Source organism: Sciurus carolinensis, chromosome 14, assembly GCF_902686445.1.
Source record: "Sciurus carolinensis chromosome 14, mSciCar1.2, whole genome shotgun sequence".
Taxonomy (NCBI): Eukaryota; Metazoa; Chordata; class Mammalia; order Rodentia; family Sciuridae; genus Sciurus; species Sciurus carolinensis.
In genome coordinates, this window is record NC_062226.1 from 8406730 (window position 1) to 8428482 (window position 21753).

General features: G+C 59.0%; 1 protein-coding gene across 2 annotated transcripts in view; it reads right to left on the reverse strand.

Moving 5' to 3' along the window:
* Positions 1 to 423: 423 nt before the first annotated feature.
* The window catches only part of Lmx1b (LIM homeobox transcription factor 1 beta), a 75183-nt gene continuing 53853 nt past the window's right edge, over positions 424 to 21753 (reverse strand). The window contains exons 3-8 of one of the 2 annotated variants that reach the window (XM_047524950.1): positions 7638 to 7870; positions 6117 to 6298; positions 5865 to 5942; positions 5659 to 5725; positions 4716 to 4859; positions 424 to 4424 (exon numbers count right to left, since the gene is read on the reverse strand). In XM_047524950.1, the coding sequence (XP_047380906.1) occupies positions 4267 to 4424; positions 4716 to 4859; positions 5659 to 5725; positions 5865 to 5942; positions 6117 to 6298; positions 7638 to 7870 (862 nt within the window). In that variant the 3' untranslated portion in view covers positions 424 to 4266. Of the gene's footprint in view, positions 4425 to 4694; positions 4860 to 5658; positions 5726 to 5864; positions 5943 to 6116; positions 6299 to 7637; positions 7871 to 21753 lie in introns of both variants that reach the window. The other variant, XM_047524949.1, reaches the window with a different exon arrangement.

Below are 21753 nucleotides of genomic sequence, written 5' to 3' on the forward strand. Positions count from 1 at the left end.
CGACTGCAGATCTCAGCCCAACCTGCAGCTTCTCCCAGGAAGATGCTCCTGATGCTCCACCCTTGTAACAAGGCTCGCATCAGCTGTCCCTGTCCTTGGGGCAGGCACCACCAATCCCTGGTTCTCAGCTTACAAAATTGGTTGGTCGAACGACAGAATGAATGAATGAGTGTCGGGGGTGGGACAGAGCCAGGTGGGGAGAGTGCACCTGTCCTAAGACCCAGAGGACTCAGCAATGGGCTAGGACAGGATGGAGGCCATGAGGATTGTGGGATGAGTTTGGGAGGACCAGGGACCCCAAGCCCCCCTCTTCCGTGGCCCGCTGTCCCTGGCTAATGCCACAGGCAGGACTGGCTCAGCACCCGCTCCCCAAGCAGAGGCACCACAGGTGTGTACAGGTTGGTTTATTTACAAATATACGGATGTCTCATCTTTTCTTGTTGTTTCCATTTCCTGCTTTGTGGGAGGAGGCAGAAGGTGAGAGTGGAAGGCGGGGTGGTGGCGTGGTGAACGCTAATAAATAATTTAACAATGACAAGTTATTAAATAAAATGTGTGTGGGGATGGCGGGTGGGCAGCGAGAGTCTGTACAAGGAAAACGAGGAGTGCCCGTGGCTGCTCCCACGCCTGGCTGTGCCGCGTCCCTGCCACCCTGGGTTGGGACAGGGGCCCGGCCGAGGGGCTCGTTGGCAATGGCACCTTCCAGGGGCCACACAGAGTGCCACGCCTTCCCGCTCCCCTGATCCGGGCCGCGTGTGCCTGCGAGCCGTGAGCACTGGGCGTGAGTGTGTGCGCACGCCTGCATGTGACCCCCCCACAGGGCAGTCAGCCCAGGCTGCACCCCCGCTGGGCAAGGCAAGGCGGGGGGCAGTCCCCTAGGCTCCCTGCGTGTGCAGTGAGGGGACATCCAGATGAGTGGGCAGGGCAGCTGCATTGCCAGGGGCCGCAGAGCCCCCTAAAGGAAAAGAGGCTGCCCCCCTCCCTGTGCTGGGGACTGACCCTGGCCAGACCTGCTCATCTGGGCGTAAACTCTTCCCGTTCACCCCCCGGGTCCCTCCAGGCGCCTGCCCCACAGCCTTCTCCTCTAGGTTCTGCTCATCCCTTGGTCTGACCCCTGCAACCAGCGTCCCCCTCTCTGTGGCCCCCTTTTGTCTCCTGGATAGCAGAGCAGCTGGGAGGTTTCCCAGGGCAGGCAGACAGGGCTCTGCTAGGTGAAGCAGGCTTCCTGTCCCTCCTGTGCACCCACTCCGTCCTCCTGAGCCTCGACTCCCAGCAGAGAAGTGGAACTTGGCTTCTCTCCAAGACTCCCCCTGTCCACCCCTCACTTTTTGCCCCTTCCCCAGGAGACCAGAAAGTTCTGCCCTCTTCCCTTGGGTTTCCTGCCCTAGCCCCATAGTGCTCGGGAATGCACACCAGGTGGGTCTGGGGTGGTCCTGGCCACCCCCCACCCCTCCCCATGGGGGCTGCACTCCTCCACGGTGTGGGTGAACCTGCTCATCTCAGCTTGCCCCAAGCCCCAGGGTGACTTCCTTCTCTGAGAAATGGGTCCCTAGCAACTGAGCACCTGTGCTTCTCCTGTTTTGCCATCGGTGTCCACACCAGTCCAAGTCTGGGCGTGGCAAGCTTAGTGTCTGGGGAGCCCTCAGGCAGCGAAGCACAGCTACAGTGAAGGAGAGGCTCAGCACGGCTGTTGGGGTGTCTGGTGAACGGGGCTCAGGTCCCTTCTGGCTCTGACAACCTGCGGGTCATGGTATGGGTGGGTGTTCCCATAGCAGCTCCTAGCTAGGGGCACCAGCGTGAAGGCAGAGGAGGCCAGGGTGGGAAGAGGTGACTCTCAGGGCCAGAAGTTTACTAAGACAAGTCGGGACCCTGGCCTAGGGCCATTCCTCCGCAGGGAGGACGAGGGGCTGGTCATGTTCCCGTTTTCGTCTCTGGCTCTGACGCTCGCTTGCTGCGAGGCCCGGGGCAGGTGCCCCTCTCTCTTGGCTCAGGTTTCCAGCTGTAACATCAAAGGGTGGGCTACCTGACCCATTGCTGATGAGCCCTCCAACCTAAATGGTGTGGGGAGGGCCAGGCCTCCCAGGGGCTGGGGTGTCTTCCCCTGAATCTGCCTCAAATGTCCTGGGCACCAGTCAACTTGTGCACCTGCCAGAGGAGAAAGGGGTGGGAAAGGGGCACGTCTGCCCAGTGCTGGCCCAGACCTAGGTGGGCAGAGGCAGCAGGAGGACTGAGGACATCAGCTGAGGTCCCTGGTGAGGTTCTCTTTATAACAAGAAGAGCACAGGAGGGCCGGGCCGGCTGCCTCAGCCTGAGCAGTGACGTCGAGCCACTTCATTCCCTCTGAAAACTCTGGTGACAAGCAGGATGGGACTAGCCAGCAGGTTGGTAGACGTGGAGGACCCCGGGGGAGCCAGGCAGAGGGGCTGGAAGGCAGGGGATGGGGAGACCCTGCCATTCTCATTTGCTCAAAAGTTGGACCTGGTGACATCAGGGTGGTGGCCTCAGCTGGACTTCAGATTTAAAGGCAGGGTTGTGAGCACCTGGACAAGGACACAGAGGTCACTAGGGGCCAGCAGGGGCTCATTGAGGACCATCAGCTTGCCCTCACTTCCTCCTCTGACAGGATGGAGTTGAGGAAACCAGGGGCTGGGGAGGCCAGTGTGCCTGGATTCCATCACCCAAGGAGGACTGGTTAGGGAGCCAATGCCACAGGGGGACAGGTTCCCTGTGTCTCTGGTGAGACACACAGGTCACTCCTCTGGGTGGCAGAAGTGTCTGGGTGGGAGGGAAAGTCAGTGGTCACAGAGTTGGGTCGCAGAGAAACCCCACAGGTTGTCTGAATCAAGTAAGAGGAACTGTAACCAGAAACAAGCTGTGGTCCTTCAGGTGTCTAGACAATGACTGTCCCCTCCCATCCTACCTGCTCATGGAGAACAGGTGTGGCTTAGTCATCACGTTGGTGCAAAGCCAGGGGGTACGTGGCAGAAGGGCAGTGTGAATTTCCAAGGTCAAGTGGCCCAAACCACTTGCTGGATCTCAGGTCACATTAACCAGAAGGGTACCTGAAGTAGGGAAGGCCATGGGCCTGCCCAGGTGGGCAGTCTCACGTCGGCGGGAAAGTTATGGCTGCCCACACCTTCAGAGGGGACGCGGGAGCCCAGTTAGGGCACAGCTCTCGGAGGAAGAGCTGGAGAGCTGGGGAAGTCTGGCACTGAGGCGCAGGGACTAGGGACTGAGACACACACAGGCCAACCCGCAGGAGAGGCTACTGTCTGGGCTCTTGTCACTGGAGGCATGTGAGGAGGGCGGAGAAGGCTGGGCGGGAGCCAGATACCAGATGGCATGCCAAGTAGGCAACTTAGAGTCCCTTGCGCCTGGAGGCCCTGCTGTTTGGCCTGATTCTCCCTGGGTCCAGGGACTCCAACTCTGACCTTAGAGTTGGCTGGGTCTTGGGCTGCCTCACCTGGGCCAGGTTAGGAAACACCTGGGCCTACACGTTTCAAACTCAACCGGCCTCTCCTCTTCCTCCCTCTCCCTGTCCCTTGTGGCCACCTTTCCCTTTCCTGACAAGGCCAGACTGACCCACAGAGCATCCCTCCTCCTCTTTCAGTGGTTCTGAGGGTGTGCGCATGCGCACATGGAAGGGGCCTGTAGGTATGCGTGTGTCTGTCTCTTTGGGTCTGCCTGTCACACCTGCTGGGTTCCTCCCTGCTTCCACTCCAGGCTCAGGCTGGGAGGAGTGGTCCTGGGCTACCCAGGCCCTCAGAAGTGGTCCCTGTGCTCACTGGAGGGAAAGATGGGCACAGTGCTGGGCACTGGTACCCACGGCTCTCAGGTGCCAGGCACTGACTGTGTCACAACATCATGATCCTGGGGCTGACATGGGGGGAGGGGGCCATGGAGGTTGGCTGGACACACAGAGGACGTTTAAAAAAATAGAGAGAATTTAAGCTTCCCAAAAAAGGGGTGGGGAGGGAGAAGGCGATGGAGTCGAGTGGGGCTGGCGGCGAGTGGCTGTTGAGAGCTCTGGGTCCCTGGGGGTGACAAGGTCTCTGTGGGCAGGACACAGCTCCTGCCCAGGCTGTGCCCATCTGCCTGTCTGGCTGTGCCCAGCGGACACTTGTGCCAGGCCCGGCTGGCCGAGGGGAGGGCACTGTATGGCTGTCTGTAGAGTCCGTGCGGGCAGCAGGCGGGGCGGCGTGGCGGCTGAGGCCAGCGTTCTCACCCCGGCCCTGTGCCCAAGCGTCCCTGGGGCCCAGCCGGCTCTCAGGAAGCGAAGTAGGAACTCTGCATGGAGTAGAGCCGGTCGATGGGGTTCCCCACACGGGCCTGCAGGGAGCCCACGTCTGAGGAGCCCAGGAAGCAGTCGCTGAGGCTGGTTAGGGAGGTATCGCTGTCGATGTCATGGAAGATGGAGTCGTTCCCTGGGGACGGAAGGGGCGTCAGGACCAGGTGCCAGCTGGGGCTCCCGGGGGCCCCATCAGCCCTGCAGGCTCTGTGGCCAGAGGCCAGGAAAGACAGGGTGGCCTACCGGCCAGTGTGGAACCAAAGAGGCTGGGGCCCTGGCTGTCAGGAGGGAGCAGGTGGCTGTGCTGGCCTGGGTCCCCGGGCAGGTGACTGTCATGGCCCCAAGCCTACCTGGCCAGACCGGGACAGGGGTAGTGCTGGGACAGGTGGGAGGTTGGGTGGCTTACCATAGGGGTTCATGTGGTCACCTGGCATTTGGGGTGGCGTGAGGCCCTGCTGGAAAGGGTCGCTGCTGCCGTAGGGGCTCTGCTCCATGGCCACGATCTGCTGCTGCGGCGGGGCCAGTGGCGTGTAGGAGGCCATCATGCCCTCCATGCGGCTTGACAGGACCTCTGGGGACAGTGCATTCCTTCACCAGCTGGCCTGGCGGCCTCCACAGATGTTCCCATGGGTCTCTTCTGAACTCCTCAGGGCTGCCCTGGGACCCCTCTCTGGCTCAGACTACCCGCGTAGCTCCTCCTCCAGAATCAGTGTTGCAAAGCCAAGGTCTCCCTCCCTCCTCCTTCCCCACCTGCTCTGCCGCCCCACCCCCACTCAAGGTCCCCAGGGAGGCAGAGCCCCCCAGACGACAGCAATTCAACACAGCCCTGTGTCTGGGAGCTCCAGAATGCCCAAGACGCACAGAAGACCTCTGGAGGAGGGACCCCAGCCCAGAGTGACCTAAAGAACCAGTGGGAAGGGGCGTGCCGGGCTGGGGAGGGGAGAAACCGCCAAGTGCAGGATCCCAAAGTCCAGTCTGTGGGGCGCAGCACAGGGAGACAGAAGGCCAGTGTGGGAGACAGAGGAGAGATGGCCCACTGGGGGGTACGTGGGGGCTGAGCTGAGTGGGGCTCTCCTGGGGACATCCGGAGTCAGGAGGGTCTCAGCCGGGGAGGGACTGTGGGGAAAGGCTGGGGTGCAGCAGAACACAGACAGGGTCCAGGGCAGTCAGGGGGAGGTCCTGAGACCGTCTCTCAAGGTCACTGTGGGAAAGGCAGCTCCTGGAGGGACATGAAGGACGACACTACCCCCTGACTGGTGACAAGCAGAGGCAGCAGGGTAGGAAGGGCTGTGGAGGGGCCTGAAGGTGCAGCCAAGGGAAGACGGCGGGGAGGAGCGGGGGCGGGGAGCGCGTGGGGCCGTGTCGCTCACCTTGGCCCAGCCGCTGCGAGTTCTGCTGCTCCTGCTGCTGCTGGTGGCGCCGCGCCAGCTTCTTCATCTGCGGGGAGCACGGTCAGGCCTGCCCCGCCCCCCTCTCCACAAGCGCCCGGCCCCGCAGCCCCGCCTCCCTGGCCCACTCCCTCCCAGCCCCCCACATCTAGACCCCAGGAGCACCAGGGGCAGGAGTGGCCTCTCACCTTTGCTCTTTGGTTCTGAAACCAGACCTGGACCACGCGGACGCTGAGGCCCGTCTCAGCCGCCAGCGTCTCTCGGACCTGGTCCAGAGAGAGGGAGACAGGTCAGGCCTGTGGGGACAGCAGCTGGGCGGGGACAACTGGTTGGGGGGTGAAGGGTCATCCTGCCCGCAGCAGGAACAGAGGTGGTAGTACCTGGACAGGCAGCAGGTGAGTGGCTCTGGGTCCAGCCCCTCCCACCCGGCCGCCACTCACCTTCCGGCAGGGCTTGGACGAGACCTCAAAGGAGGCCTTGAAGGCTCTTCGCTGTTGCGTGGTGAGGATGGTCCGGGGTCGCTTGGGTCTCCGTGGGTCCTTCCCGTCATCCCCGCTGCCCTTGCTCTGGCTGCCCTGCCCCTTAGCCGGCTTCATGTCCCCATCCTCATCCTCGCTCTTCACTGCGGGGACACAACCCAACCTGTCAGGTAGGGCAGGGGGCCAGCCTAGGTCGTAGCTTTGTAACCTCAGGTGACCTGATGCCTGACAAGCCCCTGCTGTGATCCTCAGTGCCCTTGGGACCAGGGGTGCTCCTCTCCCACAGCCCTGCCTTGCCAGCTCCCAGATGTGTACGGGCAGACTGACGTCCACACACAGGGCAGTTCTGCTGGCCTTGTAGGGCAGATGGATGCCCTTAAGACAGACACTGGCATCTGTGGCCCCGGCTGGCCCTGGACTGCCCCCAACCCGTCTTGCCTTGACCCTCCTCATCCTGTGGACCTCTGTGCCCTGGGGACGTCTGCCCAGCACGCTGCTTTCAAGAGAAGTCTCCAGAGCACTAGCTCAGTGCCTGCTGGGTGACGGGCAGTCAGAGTGAAATGCAAGGTGCCTTCTTTCCTGCAGCTTCCAGGGACTAAGCCCTGACTGACGAAGACATGCTCCAGATGTCCTCACGCTGAGTATGCATGGCGACAGTGCATGCGGTGCAGCGTCGCCATGCGTACGCCCACACTGAGGCCCGCGCACCGGCTGACCCGCACAGGCAGATCAGCACGTGGCCCACAGAAGCCCCAGCACGTGCCACTCCAGATGTCCTCCCAACACAGGCCCCAGGGCACATGCTCACAGGCAGGAACATCCGGGCATGAGACAGTGAGCAGGATCATACACGTGGCGTGAAAAGCACATGTCCACCCGGCCACAGGCCCCACTACAAGCATGTGTGGCATTTCCATGCCCCCCTGAACTAGGCCACAGAGATGCCAGCCCCACGGGACAGCCAGGCTGCCTGCTGCCCTCGCCTGAGCTGGGCTCCCTCCTCCAGGCCTGTCTTTCTCAGATCTTGAGCCCCTGCGGAGGGGCCAGTCTCCCCCCTCCTGGGCATGGCACGAAGGGGAAGTGGCACCTGGCCGGCCTCTGCTCTTCAGTGGGAGCCTGGGCAGCCACGGGACAGGCTTTGGTGTTGCCCTGCCCAAGTGACACAGGGACAGGTGGATGAGAACTCACTACCTCCCTCAAGGCCCTGACAGTGACGAGCCTCTGTACAGGCAGATCCTGTGACTATGGGGCCAAGGACCGACGAGGGTGCCAACCGCCTTTTGCAGAGAACATTGTGTGCATGTGTGTGTCCCCAGGGCTGGTGCATGCGAGCCGTGCACCGACGCGTGCGGCTGTGAGTGTGCGGTTGCGTTTGTGTGCATGTGTGCGCCTGGGCAGGGTCTGCGTGCCGGACGTGTCTGCTCCCAGGACGCCTGTCCCCGGGTGCCTCATGGCCGTGACTCGGCCACCCCGCTGGCTCACCGGAGTCGGACTCGTCGGGGCTCACGGAGCTGAGCAGGTCCTTCTCCTTCTCGTAGTCGCCCTTGCACAGCAGCTGGCCCTCCTTGAGCACAAACTCGTCGCCCTTGCGCAGCTGCCGCTCGCACACGCAGCAGCAGAAGCAGCCCAGGTGGTACACGCACTCCAGCGCCCGCATCACGAACTCGGTGGGTGCGATCTTCTCCATGCAGCCGCTGCACTTGGCCGCAAAGAGCCTGCGGTGCACAGAGCGGGCGTTGGCTGGGCTGGGCCCCAGGCCACCGCCACACAGTTTTCTCCCTCCTGCCACCCTGACCCTCGGCCCAAGTGGGATGGCCCTCCCTGGGCACGGGGCCATCAGAGGGAGGACCCTGCAGTCCTGCCTTCTGCCTGGCAGGCTCAGGTGACTGGAGGTTGAGTCCTGGCCAGGGTGCCTCTGCTCAGGGCCCTGTCCACTCAGAGGCACGGTGGCCACTAGAGGGCAGTGTGCAGGGTCAATCAACCTTCCCCCAGGGCCAGGGTGGCTGGTGGCTGGGTGGCTGGGGGGCGGGGGCGGGTCCCACCCAACTCCCAGACCTACTCTGCCTCCTCCCTCACCCACACATCCACCCCATCCACCTAATCCCTGAGCCCATCCAACCTTCCAGTCTCAGCCCCTCCCCTGCCTGAGCTGCCCAGGCCCCTCCCCAGGCTCACGGCTGCTCTAACTCTTCAACCTTCCCTCACCTCTGCCCCCAACGCAGGATCTGATCATGCTGCTTCCATGGCTCCCAGTGCCCTTAGGAGAACACCAAGCACTCGACCTGGTGATCAGGGGTCCTCATGGTCCTGCCTCTTCCTTTACCACCCTCTGCGACTTCACAGAACAGTTGCTGTTTCTCCAGAGTGCCACCATGGTGGCCTTTTGACATGCTCTTTCCCTGTGCCTTGTTTTGACTGACATCTTATTAACCCAGTTTCAGTTCAGGCAGTGCCAGGGTTGGGGGTTGGGCAGGCACAGCAGGGCAGCCAGTTCTAAGTGCTTTACACAGACACGAGATGAATCCCTGCAACAGCTCTGCAGGCAAGACCATGCATTGGCCCCATTTTAGAGATGCAGACACTGAGGCCCCGAGAGGAGCGTTGGAGCCAGGTGGTCAACGCTGGAGGTCACCCCCAGCCTGGACCTGACCCTGGCTCTCCATGACAGAGTGGGTCCCACTGCCATCTCTGGAGACAACCCGGTGGGTCTCTGAGCCTCTGGCTGCTGCGTGCAGGAGGGCCGAGCTACAGGCCCCCCGCTGCCGGCAGCTGACCGCTCCTCCCCACCCCCCATCATGCGCCCTGCTCTGGGGGACTCGGCTTCAGCAACACTTTGATGGAAAAATTTATGAAGAATCAAATTATTGCTGCTGGGAGGGAATTAAAACCATTTTTCATTCCCCGCGTCCCCGGGCCACGTCTGCAGGCGCCACCTTGGGAGCAGTGTGCGCATCCCATCCCTCTTTATGGCCCGCCATCGCGGGCAAGGATTACAGCTGCAATTCTCCACTAATCGGCTCTGGAACAGGAATGGCCATAAATGCAAGGCTCTGGGCCTGTCCCCCTTCCCGGGGCTGCCATCAGCACCGCCCACGGCCAGCCACTGGGGCGCGGTGGACAGGGCCAGCTGAGCTCTCCTGCTGTCCCAGCACTGACCAGGACGCTCAGCGTGGAGGCACCTTCCAGCCCGCCCCCCTCTGTTCTTCCCGGTGGGCTCCTACTCATCCTGCAATGCCCAACTCCAATGCCACCTCCTCTGGGAAGCCTTCTCTGTTGCCCAGTCTAGATCTAGTGGCCTCCTCTGCACTCCCCTGAGCTTTCCTCCGGCCTCAGCCCTAAATTGGGGTGCCAATGGACCTCTCTCTGTATGTTGTCAGGAGCTGATGATCCTGGGCACATAACCCCGTAAGCATCACAGTGGAGTGGCCACACACTCTGTGGGTACCCAGCTGTACTGGGGTCCCACAAAGCAGGACCTCGCTCCACGGGATGCTCAAAGAGGCCCCTGCGTGTTTGCGGAGAGGCAAGCGCAGGCCTGCAGAGGGGTGAGCACGGGCTCACTCGCTCCAGGCAGCAGGCGCCTCCAGTCCACACGCTGCAGGCTTTGCAAAGGGAACCCCGCTGGGGCGCAGCTCCAGTCCTAACCTTTGGCTGGATATTCTTGTTCAGAGCACAACCTACTTAACTGTCCACGGCAGCCACAGGCAGAAGCCTCAAGGGTTCTGGCTGACCGGCCACCTCTGCTGAGGATTTGCAGAAGCAAATGACCATGGGGGATGCTCCTGTCCTCCCTGCGTCCCTCCCTGTCCCTCCGTGTCTGACCGAGGGGCCCCACTGAGGTCTGCAGGCTGCCCTTGAGCAGCAGACCCTGGCAGTGTCTCAGTGGGTATGGCAGGGCCAGGTCCCAGGCCAGGTGGGCACATCTTGGGTGGCTCCCAGAGAGGCGACCTCCTTAGGCTAGGGAGGGGGCACGGGCGGGTGACCCGCATTCACGGTCGAATCCACCGCGCTGGCTGCGTGCAGAACAGCCGCACTAATGCCTTGGCAGCAGGGGGTGGATTGCTACTTTCTCCAAACTCATCAACACAATCTATTATTAATACTCCTCCAAAGGCTCGGTGCCGCCATTACGGAGGCAGCGCCAGCCACTTGGGGCGTCATCTGTTATCTAGATTGCAAAAACCCGGGAAATAAAACAAGCTGCGCGCACTTTATAAACGGAATGTGCCATCCGTTTGGTCTCCAAGCATCTCTCCACCCAATAAAACATCGGGGGGGACGCATGAAATACTCGCTCCCAATTATGGGGCTGCCTTTGTCTATGTGCAGTGCCGGGGTGAGAGCTGTTAACGGGTGTGCGGGAGGGGTTGGGGGCACCAACGGGTCCCCTCCTCTGTGAGCCCCCATTTCCTCCCTCTGTTTCTCCCACTCTGGAGGGACTGGTGCAACCCGCCCCCAGGAGGTGTGAAGAGGCAGGCCAGCCACAGGCAGGAGGCCCCACAGTCAGAGGGACATGGGCATCACACTGGCTCCCCCACTTGCTGACTGGTGACTGGCTCTCTCTGAGCCTCAGCTTACTTATCTGTATAATGGGCTCAACACCACTGCCTGCTTCTCAGCACAGAGAGGCACTTTCATGGTCATTGTAAAACAGCAGGCACAGAGGGCAGACACTGGGGTCCACCCTGGGCAAATAGCTACATACCTACCCTCTTTTTAAGTTTTTTTTTATTTTGAGACAGGTCTTCCTAAGTTGCTGAGAGTCTTGCTAAGTTGCCGAGGCTGGCCTTGAACTTGTGATCCTCCTGTTCCAGCCTCCTAAATCACTGGGATTACAGGTGTGTGCCTGGCAAGTTGGGTGCATTTAAAGTCTTTTCGTTCTATGCTGGTATAAAGGAGGCCTTTCGCCAATATCTGCCCCTCTTTTGTCTCACTTGTATCCAGAATGCCTTTGTGGGCCACCCCTACTGGGTCTCCGGTTCCTGGGAGCCTTCCTGACCCTGTGGGGTTTTCCCGTCCCAGATCCCATGGCCCCCTGGGTTCGGAGTTGACCCATCCAGCTTCTGCCTGGCCTGACGGGTGGAGCATCCCTGGTCTCAGGACCTGTGAATTAGCATTCCTGAGGAGCTGTCACCTCCTTAAGTCCCAAAGAGAGCTTAAGGAAGGAAGAGCCACCTCATCACCACCTTACAGATGAGCACACCAGGGGCGGGGGCAGGCTACTCACTCCTTCAAGGTCCCGCCCTCCCTCCCAGCCCTGTGAATCCCAGGGTGCCCTGCACTCTGGGTACGATGCCCGCATCTACGGACTTCCCTGGGAGGGGCCTGATGCACCCCAAAGGCTCGTTACTCAGAAGGTGGAGCTGAGCACTCAGGTTTTTAAAAACTAACCAACCGAACATCCCGACACGCACGCACATGCGCGCATCTTCCGTGTTGTTGCTGTTGCTCTCCTGGAGGATCAGCTGGGATGGTGGAGGAAGACATTCCATCTGCAGGGACCCCCTCCCTTGAACAGTCCCAGGCTGTGAGAACATCTCCAGCTCCTCTTTGTTTTTATTGGTTTATTTGTTTAATGCTCAATTTATTAAACTCATAAAGCTAATAAACAAAACTCTGAAAACTGTTTTTTCAGGCGCATTTGAACATGGATTACAAATCTGATTAATTTCTCCTAGACCAGGACGACTGCAGAGACGCAGGAGGATGGCGGCTTCCTAAAGCCTGAGGGCGCTTCTGACGGAGCAGTAGCGTCCAGGCAGCAGGCACCGGGCTGGGGTCCTGGCTCTGTCATTCCCTAGGCTGGAACCTTGTACAAGCCCCTTCTCTTGAGCCTCAGTGTTCCCATCTGGGAGTGAGTAGGCCTGACAGGCTGAGGCAGGGGACAGGCGTGTGACTGCTGTCAGCATCTATCCTCTCTTCAGGGTTCCTGCGCCCACCCTCCGTTCTTGCTAAGTGGATGCTCCCTATCTCCTCCTCAGGGGATTGCCATTTGCTTACCCCACCACTGCACTTTACAGTTGATGCAGCCCTTGGCCGAATATTCAGAATAACCCCACTCCACGTTCATCCTCCACTCTCAGTGGGCCTCCCCGGGCCCCTACTTGCCAGCCTCAGTGGTGTCCCCTGCCTCCTCCGCCCTTCTAACCACCATACTGCTCCAATCAATGGGCCCTGACTCTTCTTATCCATAAAAATAGGTTTGGTCTTGCCACCTTGCTATAGTTAGAAAGCGTCCCCCAGAGACCCCCGTGCTAGAAGCTTGGTCCTCAGCCCGAGGTGCTCAGGAGGCAGTGGCACCTGTGGGAGGCAGGTTAGGGGAAGGAAGTTATTGGGGGTGTGCCCTTGAAGAACACGGGGACCCCAGCCCCTCCTTCCTCTGTGTTTCCTGGCTGTCATTAGGTGAAGGGATCTTCCCGCCACCCACTCTTGTGGTGATATGCGACTTTGTCACAGGCCCAAAGCAACAGGGCTGAGCAACCGTGATCTGAAACCTCTGACACCCTGAGCCAAAAGGATACATCTTTCCTTCTTGCAGGTTGATTATCCGGGCATTTTGTCACAGCCACAGAAAACTGACTAACACATCCCTCAAGTCAAATCAGACTTCTTACCCCTTTGCTTCAGGACGTCCACGAGCACCCAATAATGTCAAGGTAAGCCCTGAGACCCAAGGGTGGCACTCAAGGCCCCACCCACCCCTGCCACCTGGTCTCTAGCAACCAGGATTTCCATTACTCCTAGAAGGGAGCAAGGCCCTCTGGCTCCCTTAGCACTTAAAATGTCACGTGTGGGCAAGGCCTGCCTCTCCTTTGCTTCTCGGCCAACTCCTTCATCCTCCAAGGCCCATTTCAAATATCACCTCCTCTGTGAAGCCTCTCCTGATACTTATGGTTCCGGCCACTCTCCAGCTGGGTCTAAAACCCCTGCTGACCTAGAACTTAAGACACTGGGTATAATCCACGCCCCCCGCCCCCCGCCAGGCTCTGGCATTGAGGTTAGGGAGTGTTTGTTGAATGAATGAACAATCTCGTAAGATAAGAAAAGGGCAGCCTGATAGGACAAGAAAATATTTAACGCTCTGCTTCTAAGGACTTAAAAACACCACGAGGTAAGGAGATAAGTGAACTCGCCCTCCCTGGCCCTCACTCCCTTCACAACTACACATCTTGGAGTCCATTTTCTTTTATCTTGATCAGTGAATCTTTTATCACTGAAATTCCATACGTGGCTCCTGGTGGGCTAGCAAACCCCCTCCCCACCCTGCACCCTCATTCCCAGTGCCAGGGGAAGACCCACGGTGCATGTGCATAACAAGTGACTTCCCAACCAGTGATTGGACTGGGCCTGGGCTTCGGACTCAAGTGGGCCAATCAGGACCTGTGTCTTGTGTCTCTTCCTCCCCTGCTCACTTAAGAGCTGTCGGTCCCCACCCCATTCAGGTGTGCAGCTTTCCACATCTCCAGCACCTGTTGGGTCACATCCTGTCTTTGAGCCTCAGTTTTGTCTTCTGTAAAATGGGAGTGTTGACCTGCTCTCTCTGGGTGATTGAGAATTGGATGATTTTTATCCTATGTGAGGAGGCTTGGCTCAGTGCCTGCCACAGAAGGGATCTGGGCGGGTATGTCTGTCTCTATTCTGACCGCGGTGCTGTGATGTCTGGTGCAGGCTCTGGAATCTTCTCTCTCTCACCACCAATTTCACTCGGAAGCCCCCTGATTACAGGGCTAGATCTGTATTCTGTGTATCTCTGTGTAGATAGAGGCGTCTGTCAGGCGACCAGGGTCACACAGGGTGCTGGGTGGGTTCTGGACCTGGTTTCCTTCAGGGCCTCTCCCAGTCCTAGTGCCACAGCCCCTGGGGCACTGCTGCTGGACTCATGCTCCTGCTTCCACGGGCCCTAAGGCTGGGCCGCCGGAGTGGCAGCCCCTCTGTGGGCACTGGTGACACCTTCTGAGTTCCCCAGCAAGAGCCCTCAGAGGCTGACTCTGAGCAGGGCTCCTGCAAGATGCCTGGGCACGGCCAGGCACCTGTCATCCTCTGGGAGCCCACGGTGCTGTGCAGTGTGCACAGCAGGCTGGGAGGCACAGAGAGGTACAAGAGCCCGTCGGAGGGCTTCCTGGAGAAGGGGACAGGACACAGAGTTAAGACCCTGGCTCTGGAGGGGAAGTGAGTGAATCTGATTCTCAGCTCTCCCACCCACTAGCCTGACCTTGGGGACGAACTGCCAGTGCTCTCTGGACCTGTCTTCCCTTTTGAAAAACAGAAGCTCCCAGCGCCCAACTTCCAAGGAATCACCGGTGAAATTACAGGGTGGTGGCAGGATCCACGGTGGACCTGCCTGACCCGCGTGGGGCAACAAGAATTCACGCTAGTGTTAAGGTTACCCTGCAGTGAAGCTGTGCAGTCTGCCACGATGCCACTAAGGACGAGGGGCAGCTCACGGGAGCCCAGGGGACAGGACCCTGGACGCTCTGAGACGGCTACTTGAGTCGGTCTGCCTGTCACTAGGCAGAGGGGCCACCGGCCTCCTCCCTGCCAGACTCGCTGACATCTCCCCCACGTGCCTGCCGCGTCCTTATCATTCCGGGCGTAGCTGTTTTTTATTTTGAGACAAAAAGGGGCCTGTTGACGGGGATCCAACTCAAACCAGCTGCAAACATCTGCTTTGATGCGGCGGCCGGGCGGCGGCGGCGGGAGCCGCAGGCGGGGGCCCCGGTGCGCGCGTCAATCAGCGGCTGGAATGCGCGTCGTGGCCGCTGCTCGGGGCTCGCTAGGCGGCTGCCGGCCTCGAAGAGCCTCGCAGGCCTCCGCGCCTCTCCTCGCCACGCCGGGGCCGGGCCTGCAGCGACGCTGCCCGGGCGGGCGCTTCCTGCGGGCGGGAGGCAGCAGACACTGCGATGCCAGCGGCCCTTTGATCCGCGCCCGGGCGCAGTGGGAGCCCCCAGACCCGGCTGGAGGTCACGCGCCGGGGCCAGGGAGGGACGGTCCCGCCGCCGGCTCCAGGTGCCATCCAGGGGCTGACCTGACCAGACCGGCACACATTCAGGGAAACCCCCAATACTTATTTAGCACCTATTCTCACTGCCAGGAACTGTGTGGGGGCCAGGCAGAGAGCCGGGCGCAAAACAGACAGTCCACCCGCCTCCTGCTTCCCTCCTCCTGGGCGAGGAGACTTGTACAGGCGGAGGGGCAGCTGCGTTCATCCATTTGAAGGAACAGAGCCATAGTATCCAGAGAGAAACAATGGCCACCATGCCATGAACAAATAAGGCAGGAAAGATGGGAGGGGATCACGATGTTAGAGAGGACAACCAGAAGCAGCCCTCGGACAGGACACCTGAGCAGAGACGAGGGAGGGTCTCTGTGAAATCTGGGGGAGGAGGACCAGACACAGCAAGTGCAAAGGCCCTAAGATGAGTGCCCCTGGGGACATACAAGGCACCCTGTGGTAGGAGCAGCTGAACCAGCCGGGAGGACCAGGAGGGAGCAGGGGCTGAGGCCCAGCGTGGGTGGGCAGCAGGGGAGGCCGCCTCAGATCAGGCCTCAGCAGGGGCAGTGCAAGAAGTGGCCCCCCAGTGCATCTGGAAGGTAGGCAGGGGCCCAAGAGGATGCCGGAGAAGGATTCAGGTGTGGAAGAGTCCAAACCTGGGCTGCTTTCTAGAAGGTCAGCCTTGTGGACGTGTCCATGGACAGCTGCCGATGACAGTCTGCAGCTTCAGGAGGGGCAGGCTGGGGAGACTGTGTGCAGGCTTCCGGGACACAGACACACCCACACGGACGCCTACACACTCCTGCAGACTGGGTCACTGTGTCCATGAGGCTTGGACACGGGCTCCCATTTTCAGGGAGTCCCGTCCCTGGGGAGTTGGATGGGGTAAGGCCCAGACTCTTCTCCAGGAGTCGCCTCCATCTGGAGATGTGGGACTTCTCTGGGACCAGATATCCTCTGGTGACAGGCAGGACCCCTCCTGCCATCAAGGAGACACAAGGGCCCAGGGCAGGGGCGATCATGTCCCCTCTGACCATCCTCTGGCGCTCCCCTCCAGCTGAGCTCAGGACACTGGTCCAGGTCAGAAGAGCTGCAGAAGAGCCTGGTGAACAAAGCCACAGAGGACAAACAGGTGCCAAGCTGGGGTCTTTAGCTACGTTCTTTCATCAACCTTTGAGTTGACTCTTTACTAGCAAGTTCAGTTCACTTGATGGTTTGCTTATTCACTCAGCTGTCTAGCTTTTATTGAGCACCTACTCTGAGCCAGGCTCTGATCCTAGGGGAGGTGATTTCTCCTCCCACTTGCCCATCAAACCCCTCTGAGCTGATCCAAATTCCATCCCCCATTCTCACTGAGGTCCCCAGCTCCTGGTTACCAAATCTAGCCGTTATTTTTTGTCACTATTATTCACTAAGATTGAGTGTTCCCTACATGCTGGCTTGTGCTTTCTCTGCACATGGACCTTTCGCCCCTCGGGCCCTGAGAAGCAGGCAGGCCACTCTCTTTGCTAGAGAGGGAAGTGGGGCTGGGAGGGGTGGAACGCGACTGCTGAGCACGGCTGAGGGGGTTCAAGGCTGACGCTGGGCTCCAGAGCCCGCGCCTGTTCTCCCAGCCTCGCTGCTTGGCTTCCTGGGCCTTCCCGATACTGAATCCCTTTCCAGACTCAGCCTCCTCCACCTGCCTACCTCCTGGATTGGCTGCACTGCTCTGGCAGCTCAGAGCTTCTGGGTCCACGCCCCGGGCCGGGGTGCGGAGGACACGGGGAGGAGTCTGTGGCCCCGCAGCCGAGGGCTGACAACACAGATGGAAGAGGAGAAACCCCACACCACGCCATGCCGAGGCCGTGGGATTTCTCTGTGGGGTTCTGCCTGACCAGAGAGGCCCATGTCCAGAGCTATGTGCCCGGGAAGGGAGGGGCTGGAGGAGGTGCAAACTCAGCCAGGTGGGGGCAGTGCTGGGCCACAGGGAAGACTTGCGGGTGACTTCAAAGAGTTCAGAGGATCCAGTGGGGAAAGTGGTGGGCTGTGGCAGGAACGGGGCTGTGCCCAGTCCAGAGTCGCCTTTGGGTAGAAATAGAGAGGCCATTCTGGGAGGGAGAAGTTGAAAAAGAACAAGAGCAAGAAGAATGTGGAGGTCATTTCTAAGGTTATGGAGATCTTAGGTCAGGGTGGAGCAAGGTGAGAAGGAAGGGTCAGGCTGGGGGCGCTGAGTGTTGGGCTGGAGGGGAGAGGTCAGACCTTTTTAGTTTCCAACTCATCATCCATCCATCCACCCCTCACACACTCACACCCACCCAGCCGCAGGCCACCCACCTACCATCCATCCACATATCTACCTATCCCTTTATCCACCTACACAGCGTCCTCCATCCCTCTGCCTACCCACCCATCTCTCCATCCATCCACCCACCTACCCTTCCATCCCTTTATCCACCCACCCATCCATCCATCCATCCATCCCTTTATCTCCATCCAACCTTTCATCTGCCCATCCATCATCTACCCATCCATTCACTCACCCATTCATCCATCCTTTCACTCACCAACCTATTTAACCACCCACCCATCCATTCCTCCATCCATCTATCCATTCCTCCATCCATCCATTCCTCCACCCACCCACCCACCCATCTAACCATCCATCTATTCATCTATCCATTCCTTCATTCAACCACCTATCCTTCCTTCCTTCCTTCCTTCCTTCCTTCCTTCCTTCCTTCCTTCCTTCCTTCCTTCCTTCTTTCCATTCACCCACCTACCCACACATCCATCCACCCACCCAGCAAGTTCTTAGGCACTCTCTCTCTGCCAAAACCTCTCTGTGACAAGGCCCCTCCTCTAGAGAGAACAGACTCTATCTGCCTTTTAAAACTTTCACTGTCTTACAAGATTCACTGATCTCGTTGGCATCTCCCAATCACCTGTGGTGACTAAGCTGCCAGGTGATGGGGAATCAGAGGGGAATAAGACGCTGTCACAACCACAGGAACATGTGCTGAAATGGGGAAGGAAATCTTCCCGGGAAGAGGTCCCAGCAGGAGCAACGCAGGGTCCCACGAGAGCTTGCAGGAGTTGCCCAAGCTGACATCTTGGCCCTCCATCCTGGCTTCCCTGGACACAGACTGTAGTGTTTTAATTAGGGTTCTAACTTCATCGATACACTTCCTTGGAACAAGTGTTTTCTGGAACAAACTCCATTAGAGCAATTTAATTTTTTGATCAATTTTCTTTCTAGTGTAGTTAAATAATTTACAACTTTTTCCATTTTCATTTTTATTTTACTAAAATTATTTTCATTGAGATAAATGATTTTTCATGAAAATTTTTTTCCATTACCATTTGCTCTACCATCAGGTTTGTGCCCACAGTGGTCCTGCTGACTGACTCTGGTTAACATGCAGCCAGTGACACATTTCACCGTGACTAGTCTCACTGCCGTCTGTTGCATTTTATACTGATGTATATGTGTATTTAATTGTGGGTGGACACAACGCTTCACTTTATTTTTATGTGGTGCTGAGGATGGAACCCAGGGCCTCATGTGTGCTAGGTGGGCTCTCTCCCGCTGAGCAACAACTCCAGCCCCCATCCTGATCTTTTATTTTTATTTTTATTTTAGTAAGTTAAATCTTCCCCCGACTGAAGCATTCCACTATTGCCATCAAAATTACCAAAATTCACTATCACAAATTTTACCAGGCAGTTGAGGAAAATATGCTCAGTGTCGAAACAATAGGGTCAAGACAGCCTTGGGGGTGTCACATGGTTGGGTACAAATGTCCAGCTTCCTTTGGGACCTCAGAGCATAAGTGTGCTCCTTTTTGCCCTTCAGAGACTCCCAGCAGTGACGCTTCCCTCTCCTGGTTAAGCTCCCTGGGGGAAGTTTCTCACCCTCTAGTCACCCTTAGGAGTGCATCATCGTCCACGTGGCCCTTAAGGCACAGGGCCCAGTACCTTGCTCCTCTAGAGGAAAGCCAGCCATCTCCTCCCTTATTTTCCACCCATTTCTCCTCTTAATGCAGACAAGCCTCCTCGCCCCATCATGTGCCCAGGTGGCACACCCCAGTGCTCCTACTTGTTTCAACCCAGGTTCTGAAACTGGCATGATTCTACCAATGTCACACTCACAGGAGCCAGCCCAGCCCAGGGATCGGGACCTCACTGAGGTCTCCTGACCGCCTTGGGAGGGAGAGTGTCCTCCTCATGCAGGTCACCAGCTGGAGAGGCTAAGCCAGGCCCAACCCTGGACCAGCTTGGCAGGTAACCTCCTGCCCTCTGGCGGTTGGGGAGGTGCCTGGGACTTAGGAGCAAGGCTCCCAGGTCTGGAAGCCTGACACTGCGGCTAGTCTGTGACCTTTTGCTGGGACACAGAGTGTGCCCACAGGACATGTGCCCCAGTGGATCCACCCAGAGGCCTGAGATGGACCTGAGAAATGGGTGCAGGCCAGGACCTGGGCTTTGCCCTGAGCCGAGGGCAGCAGGGCGTATTGGGAACCGGAGCAGAGATGCTGAGGAGGCAGGTGGGGGGTGTGGCGTCCTCCCCCTCTTCCCACCTACAGCAGGACCCTCGGCCAGGGAGGGAGAAGAGGTTGTGGGGAGCGCATCCCCGTGGCTCCCCAGGCCTGGCGCCCCTACTGGGCAGGGCGCGCTGGCCACTCGGCGCCCCGGAAGCCACTGCCGCCACCGCCCATTTAGTGGGTAACTGATCGCCCAGCGCCCCGCCCCAGCCGGCAGCCGCCCGCCCGAGCCGCTTAATCACCGCCCGCCTGGCCGCATTAGCATAGTAATGGCCTTTAAATTGAGCCTCTTTGTTTTTTAATTAAGCTCCCAGCAGGTACAGAGAAGAGCGATTATTGAGGAAGCTGCCAGCGCTAATCGCCCGCAGTCATTTGACAATTAAAGAGCGCCCAGCGTTAACCCTTTCCAGGGGCCGAGCAGTTCCCCCAGCATTTATCTAGCACCGACTGTGTACGGGCCCACCTTCCCATTGGGATCTGGGGACTCTGCCCCTAGCAACTCAGAGAGGTCCTCGCCAACACCCCCATTTTGTAGAGGAGCAAACTGAGGCACAGAGAGGGGAGGTGACTTGCTCAAGACACAGCGTGGGTGTGGGAGAACAGTTCCGTGAACTGGTTACTATGGCAATCCAGCTGCTGGGTCTTCACGCCCTGCCGTGTCCTCTGCTTGAAGCACCTTCCCCCTTGCAGGTCCCTGGCAGTCCTTCGAGGCCCAGGTGAAGCTTCCCAACCCCCGGGGGGGTTTGGAATTCCCAGGCATCCTCCGCCCTCTACTTCTAGTCCCCAAATGCTGGTGTGGCGCTCGCTGTGTGCCAGGTGCAGTGCTGGGCACTGGGGACGGCGGAGGACGGCTCTGCGGAAAAGGGCGACAGGCGGATTCTCAGACAGGCACGATTATTCCTGATCGGCCCTGCCAGGGGGTGTGGTGGCGTGAGAGAGAGAAGGCCCCTTCCTGGAAAACTGGGCTGAGACAGGAAGCAGGGAGAAGGCCGGGCATGCGCAGGAAGTGCGGGAGAGGCCCAGGGTGCGAAGGTCCAGAGACCCCGCAGGCACTGATCAGAGAGAGCTGCGGGGGAGGCCGGTGGGGTGGAGCCCCTGGAGACTGGAGAGCAGAAGCCAGGAGCGTGCAGGGTCCGGAGACCATCCCTTCTCAATTGGGGGATACTGAAGGGAACCCAGGGCCTACCACTGAGCCATGCCACCCCCCAGCCCTTTTAAAATGTTATTTTAAGACAGGATCTTGCCAAGTTGCTGAGGCTGGCCTGGAACTTGTGATCCTCCTGCTTCAGCCTCTGGGGTCCCTGGGATTACGGATGTATTCTAAAAATTTTCATTAAAAAAATAATTCATTTTCGAATAGGTAATGCATCCCACAATTTAATACTGAAATGTACAGAAGGGTGTTGTCTCTGCTTCATTTCTGGTCGTCAGGTCTCCTCCCCGGGGGCCACCGACCCATCTTTGGAGCCGCCAACGCTGTGTGTGACGTGGACACAAGCTGTGGGACCCACTCCCCCCACACCTGGATTTACCTTTTTTAATGAGGCCTGGTTGAGGGTTTTCTTCCCTTTTTTTTTTTACACCGACACTAGCACACTCTGGCTCTGTTCTGCTTCTCCTCCCCGAGCTGGGCAGAGGCCACCTGGGCAGGGCGTCTCTATCAGGGCGTCTCTATCGCAGGGCAAACCCGAATTTAACCTGCACCCCGTCCATGGCCTGCGGGCCTTTTAAAGGAGTCTTTGTCTTGATCTCAAGAGCCCTAGGAAGCCGTGGAGAGACTTTGAGCGAGGAGCGGCTGGAGCGATTTCCATTTTTAAACACTCGCTGGGGCCAGGGTAGGTGGCGTGCATCGGGGAGTGGGCATGAGCTGAGGGGTCCTGTGGCGCCCGAAGGTGAGGCCCAGGGGTCCTGGCTGGGGGTGCGGGAGGGGGAGCCGGGGGAGGGGTGTGGAGAGGAAAGGAGGCTGTGAACTGCATAGGGCTTTGGGGTGGAGGATGGGGTGCCCCACCCCGACCCCGTGGAGATGCAGGTGGCAGCCGCCTGGTCCTGCCTCACTGACGCCAGCAGCATCCAGTTCACCACCAGGTCC